The sequence below is a fragment of the Penaeus chinensis genome, chromosome 30 (assembly GCF_019202785.1).
Source record: "Penaeus chinensis breed Huanghai No. 1 chromosome 30, ASM1920278v2, whole genome shotgun sequence".
NCBI lineage: Eukaryota > Metazoa > Arthropoda > Malacostraca > Decapoda > Penaeidae > Penaeus > Penaeus chinensis.
This window is the reverse complement of record NC_061848.1, coordinates 7,683,035-7,689,646: the sequence shown is the minus strand read 5'-3', so window position 1 is coordinate 7,689,646 and position 6,612 is coordinate 7,683,035. Positions and strand designations below refer to the sequence as shown.

Sequence of the window (6,612 nt, the reverse complement as noted above, 5' to 3'; positions counted from 1 at the left end):
AACTACATTCTTGCTGTATATTTCACGATCTATTTTTTTCTTCTATGATCAAATTTGAAAATAATGTCGTGGTTCTAATGAGTTTCGAGCCAACAGAAAGATTGCTTCATTGCTTTATTGCCTGGTGACGAGGACCTGTAGAAATATTACACCAAATTGATGAATGAATGTCTAACCAGTATATCCAAAATAGATTCATTTCATTCCATTTTGTAGAAGGTATTCACGGGAGTGTGTATAGCCATTCATTCACTTTTGTATAATTAAGCTGGAGATGGATACACAAAACATCCACGTTATTATGAATAAACACAAGAGAACAGACGAACCCTTCCCTTACCGATACATTTCTATCCACGAGCTTGAAGTGGATTCACAATACATCCACTTTTCGATATACGAGCTTAAGTGGATTCATAAAAAAAAAATCCACTTTTCCACCTGCAAGCTAAAAAATATCACAAAACAACAAACGTGGATCTAAGCATCGAAACCTTTCATTCATCATTAATTAAAAGCTTTATTATCAGGATTAATATAATATCAATTTCCAGGAAAGATTGCCATGGCCCCTTTACTTCGTCTGTTGCTTGACGTCTACGGGTATACCTGGGCATGCCTCATTGTCGGCGCCCTGTCACTACACACCTGTTTTGCTGGCATGCTGTATCACCCGCCCGAATGGCATTTAGTAAGTTGGCGGGCTTTTTGCATTTGCTTTGGTTTGTTGCAATTCATAATGTGTATTATGTATTAGTTATTAAAAGTAACATTCTTACTTTTGCATTTAAAAAATATACTTGTTTCTTAAGTGGGTTTTGAGGAATTGTTGTTGTTGTTGTATTTTGTGGAAAGGGGAGAAAGGAACGAGGGTTGACTTATTTTTCGTCTCTCTCTCTCTCTCTCTCTCTCTCTCTCTCTCTCTCTCTCTCTCTCTCTCTCTCTCTCTCTCTCTCTCTCTCTCTCTCTCTCCTGTACGACACTTCCTCGTTCCTTCTCATTCCTTCCATCCTTCCCTGCCTCCCACCCTCCACCCTTCCTTTCCATCCTCTTCCCCCCATCCCTTTGTCCCTCCCTCCCCTACCTTCCATCCCTCCTTTCCTCTCTCTCTCACTCTCCATCCTCCTTTCCCACCTTCCTTCTCTCCTCTCGCCCCTTCTTCCATCTCTCCCTCTATCACCTTCCTTTCCCCTTTCCCTCCCCTTTCCCACTCTTCATCCTTCTCCCTCCTCCATCCCACTTTCCTCCTTCCCTCCCCTCCCTCCATCCTTCCTTACCCCCCCCCCCCCCTCCAGGTTCCCCAGAAAGACCAAGACCCAGAGATCGACGCCCCGCTTCCGATGCCCGGCAGCCTCAGCTCGACAGACGTGGTGATCTCGGAGAACGGCATCGTCGAGGAGCATCGTCATGGCCAGCAGCCTCAGCCTCAACGACAGGGCGAGAGGAAACGCAACTCTACCCCGGGCGCGAGGTCGATCGAAGAGGAGGAGGAGGAAGAGGAGAATGTGCTCTTCGTGATGCCCGCTACGGCGGCTTCTGCGACGGCCCCTCCGTCAGGCCCGAGGAGGGACGACGAGGTGGTCCTCTTCTCGAGACAGACTTCGAAGGCGGCGACGGCGAAAGGCGTTTCCGATTCGGGCTTGAGGAAGGTCGATTCAGCGATGTGCCTAGGGAGTTCGATTCCCATGTTGATACCGATTGATAACAAGGTCTATCAAGAGGACCAGGGCCACGGGAAGAAGAGTTGCTGTGACGATTTCGTGGTTGTGAAGGTAAGGTTTGGCTTGTGTTGCTTGGTGAACGTGTGTCGGTGTGTGTGTGTGTGTGTGTGTTTGTGTGTGTGTGTATTCGCGATCTCGTGAGGACATAAAGCATACATATAGCAATTACATCTGTATGAAGGGAAAAGACCGTATTTTCCCTTACCCCACTCATTAAAAAAAGAAAAAAAAAAAAAATCTCAGGAAAATCACTCACAACTAACTCCTCTTTTCACTCAGGTCTTCACGATGCTCAAGTACTCACTCCTCAAAGACCCCTACTTCCACCTCGTCGCATGGCCCAACGCCCTCTGCCTTACTGCCTACGTCAACTCCATGTACGCGCTGCCAGGCTACGTAAAAAGCCTCGGGTACACACCTTATCAAAGCGCTTTTGCCATTTCGGTGTTCAGTGTTAGTGAGGTAAGCCATCTTTTTATCATTATTATTGTTTACATTTTGTTGTTGTTGTTGCTATTGTTATTTATTATACGTTATCCTTTTTTCCCTTAATTGTTATTCCTATTGTCATTATCACTGTAATTTTTAATATTATTACCATCATTAATTTAGCTGTGTTTATTAATAGCATTACAATTGTTATTATTTTCTGGTTTTCTTAAAAGAGTGATTTTGTAGCAAGGGGTACCAAACACCGCTTCATCTGTTTACTTTATCAAGTATAGCACTACAAGAAACGAATCTGTTTTCCAAAATAGTACTGTGCGGTGTTTCATTTAATAACTGTTGCATTTGTATTTCATATTTCGTTCCCCTCTACCCATTTTTTTCTAAATTGAACTGGTTCCTTGTCAATACACAATATATTCAATATCAAAGAAAGATTTACAGTAACATCCAAGAAGGATATCGCAATATATTCAGACATGTCTCATTTATTTTCACCTTCATCTTTTTTCCGAAATGTATCAATAGTTTTGTTGAAGTGTCCCCTCTCTCCTACAGGCGGTCCTGAGGCTCACGATCGCCGTTCTCTCTGACATGAACTGGTTCCCTATAGAGGCTGCCTATACCGCTGGCTTTATTTTTGCTGCCTTGAGCACTGGGCGTGAGTAGTTGAGAATCAATACTGTTTTCTCTTCTTTCTCTGATCAATTAACAAATAATCAACATTCTCTGTCTCTGGTTCTCTCTGTCTCTGTCTCTCTCTTCTTTCTCTATTTCTCTCCCTTTATATATATATATATATATATATATATATATATATATATATATATAAGTATATATATACACACAAATATGTATGCCTAAACGTATATATATGTATACGTTTATGTATATATATTTATATATATGTATACGTATATATACATATATATATATATATATATATATATGAATACATATATATGTATATATACATGTATGTATAAATATGTGTATATACATATACATATATCTTCCGTACGAACAACAATGCCAATACTAACACCCGATCCCCAACCGCCAGTACTGCCCCTCATCCCCTCGTACGAGTGGATCCTGACCTGCCAGGTGTTCAACGGGCTGGCCATGAGTCTCGCCAGTGTCCTGTTCATCCACGTGGCCCTCAAGTATCACCCGGTGGAGAACTACGCCCAGGTCATCGGCTTCTGTTCCATCTTTAATGGGATTTCATTGTTTTTCCTTGGGTCGGTTATTGGTAAGTAAAAGACTCCTTTAAGTCTACGTTACATCGCTTGCGTCTTGGGGAGGGTGGTATGCAAGGAGGGGAGGGGGGTGGGTGGGGTGGTGTGGAGATTGTCTGTAAATCTGATGAATATACATACATACATACATAAATATATATGGAAAGCTCAGTAATAGATAAATAAATGAGGTAAAGAGAAACGCTTGGCTTTTAACGTGCTCTAGGTCTAATTTTATTACTTACAATATGTATTACTTTGAATATGTACGCCTCTCTTTTTCATATCTTGCTAGGAATAATTCTGATACAATAGTATAAGTATATCCAAATATTATAATCAGCATGTAACATAGTAATGACCATAATTTAGTAACAATAACACGATTAACTATTAATGCACTATAATTTAAAAATAATAGACAGTAATCAAATAGCAATAACTCATGATCAACAATTAGACGGAAATAATACAAGATCACCTTAATAGCATCCCCGAATTAACACTAACGGTACTTCGTGTTACAAATTAGATGTTATAAGATTATGAGAGCACAGACAAACAGTGTAACAAATCTTTCTTTGTGGTCAAAATCCGCAATGATATGATGTAAATATTATATAACGTGGGATAGTGTGAATGTAAAGGATTTTGAATGTGATAAAATATAACGGTGATAAAAATAACAAAGTACATCTTTTACAGGCTGCAGTTAGACCAAATCCCATGAAAATGATAACTTAATCTAAAGAAAAAAGAAAAAGAAAGAAAGAAAAAAACAATATATATATATATTTATATATAACATCTATTAATTCCTCTTTATCCACGTCTTACTTCCAGACCAAAGCATACCAAACGAATATAACAACATGAGAATATAAGATTTTTTTTTTGATTTTTTATAGTATATTCCCTTTTTTTTTCTAGGATTCGTAGCTGACAAGCTGGGGCATAATGGGGCCTACTACCTCATTGGGTCAATTGCAGCCGTTGCAGCTGGTATATGGATTGTTCGACTTGTTTGTACTTTTAGAAAAGATTATAAATCAGTCCCTGCGCCTTCTCAGTAATAGTTGTTATCTTTTCGAATAGATTAGAATAGAATAGATTTTTTCTCTCTCTCGCTTTCTTTCGTTCAATACGTGTGTGTGTGTTTTGTTTGTTCGTTGATTTGTTCCAAATGGGTTGTATATATCCTTCTTTTCTCTTATTTATGATTTCATTTGTGTTATGATCGTGTCCTTTTCTAGTTACTTTTGTTTTTTTTATCTTCATTATCATCATCATCATCATCATCATCATCATGGTCATCCATTCCCTCATTCTTCATCTTCGTAATATTTTTTTTTTCTTCGCCTTTCTTAATTTCTCACTTCACTGTTTTTCTTCTCATCTCTTTATATCTTTTGAATTACAAATGAATTGACATATCTGAATTACCCATTATAGAAAGGGAATTTATGTAATGTGAATAATGAGTCTGAAGTGAATAAATGGTAATTAATAAGAATAATTAAAAATGTAAATAAAAATGCATAATTTTTTGTATTAGACTGAGCATGCATCTTTTTATTCAGAAAAACATTTGTTTTAAGAGTTGATCTAGAAATTGGTATCAGAATTTAAAACTTAATTTTAGTGCTAAGTATATATTCTGATTTTTATTTTAGACTATATGCATATTTATTATTTTCTCATATAGTATATATCATACAGTGTATTATTACACAAGTTATACCTTATTGTATCAACTGTACATAGTTATTGTATTTGTTAAATAATCAGTCTATGAGGTATAATGGTATCAATTTATGCCATAATGTTTGTAATTATAGAAATAGTTTTTATTTCAAAAGCATAATTTCCACCTTTACTGCATACCTTGTGAGAGCGTTGATGGAGCCTAGACTTCGGATCAAGATGTCTGTAACAAATTTATTAACCATGGCAACATCTGCACTTCAGTTCAATTTGGCAAATCTCCTATTTGTATTGCAATTTTGTATAAAGTCTTACATCATGATATGCTGGTAATCATTAATGACTAACTCCAATCAACGCCGAAGTCATGCCTTTAGCGTCACATTCGTATCATTTGTTCGAAAGTAGGCAATAATACGGTATTTATATTTTAGCAGATTTTTTTTTTTCTTTATATGGAAATACTGTATAATAAAAAAATGTTTTAGTAAAAAAATATCTGTAATTTAGAAGGCTCCAGCTTGCTATGTGTAATTAATTCTAAGATGTACATAGTCATAGAATAAATCATTGTAATTAACCCAGCTCCAGTGGGACATGCTGTAACAGATATAGAAAAATAAACATGAATATGAATTATAATATTTGATATTTTCCAAAATACAATAAGGGCACCGAATTCCATATAGAGTGACGAGAAAAATGAATGAAATATTTTATACACAAGTAATGATAATAACAATAGCTCGTATATGACAGTGTTCAATATCAACATTACTGCCTTTGCGATTTTATTATTCAGCATTTATTATCATTAACAATATACTGTAATGATGATAATGATGGTTATTATCACTATGATTGTTGGTGATAAGGGATGATGGTGATGATGATGAAGATGAAGATGAAGATGAAGATGAAGATGTTGAAAATGATGAGGATGATGAGGATGAAGATGAGGATGAGGATAAGGATGAAGATGATGATACTGATAAGGAATATGATGATGACAATAATATGACGATAATAGTTATGATAATGACGAATGTGTATCACGGACATTCCAGCGTTCCCTCGTTTCGAAGCATAAACTGCATGAACTGTTTTTGTAAATGACTGTATGTAGCTCTTAACGTCATAGACAAACATCGTCAATCTCTTAAAAATGCACTTTGTTTATAATTCAGTTTTTGACGCATTTTCTGCATTTTATTTTCTGTCAAATTATGCCGAAATACGGATTGATTGTACAATATGATATGCATCTTGTAACATCATGCCCGTACATTTTTTTTTTTAAATAAGAATTACTTGTTACACCCCAACGTTGCGAATTGTTCAGCCATTTACAAAGTTGACAGTTACGTTGTTCAGTGTTCATTGCTCGTTTCAAAGGTGAAGTTTGTTCACAGTGCTACATGTATTTCATTCTTTCTCGGTATTTCAGTTAAAAAAGTTCTAAAGTAAATAATTACGATCTCAGGAATGAAACAAAAATT

At 36.5% G+C, this 6,612-nt stretch overlaps 1 protein-coding gene across 1 annotated transcript in view; it reads left to right on the top strand.

The window, feature by feature from the left end:
- LOC125041443 (monocarboxylate transporter 9-like) overlaps window positions 1-5,750 on the top strand; it is a 12,848-nt gene extending 7,098 nt beyond the window's left edge. The window contains exons 6-11 of the mRNA XM_047636415.1: window positions 555-691; window positions 1,296-1,772; window positions 2,001-2,183; window positions 2,727-2,829; window positions 3,232-3,423; window positions 4,340-5,750. Of these exons, the coding sequence (XP_047492371.1) occupies window positions 555-691; window positions 1,296-1,772; window positions 2,001-2,183; window positions 2,727-2,829; window positions 3,232-3,423; window positions 4,340-4,482 (1,235 nt within the window). The 3' untranslated portion in view covers window positions 4,483-5,750. The remainder of the gene's footprint in view (window positions 1-554; window positions 692-1,295; window positions 1,773-2,000; window positions 2,184-2,726; window positions 2,830-3,231; window positions 3,424-4,339) is intronic.
- The last annotated feature ends 862 nt before the right edge of the window (window positions 5,751-6,612 follow it).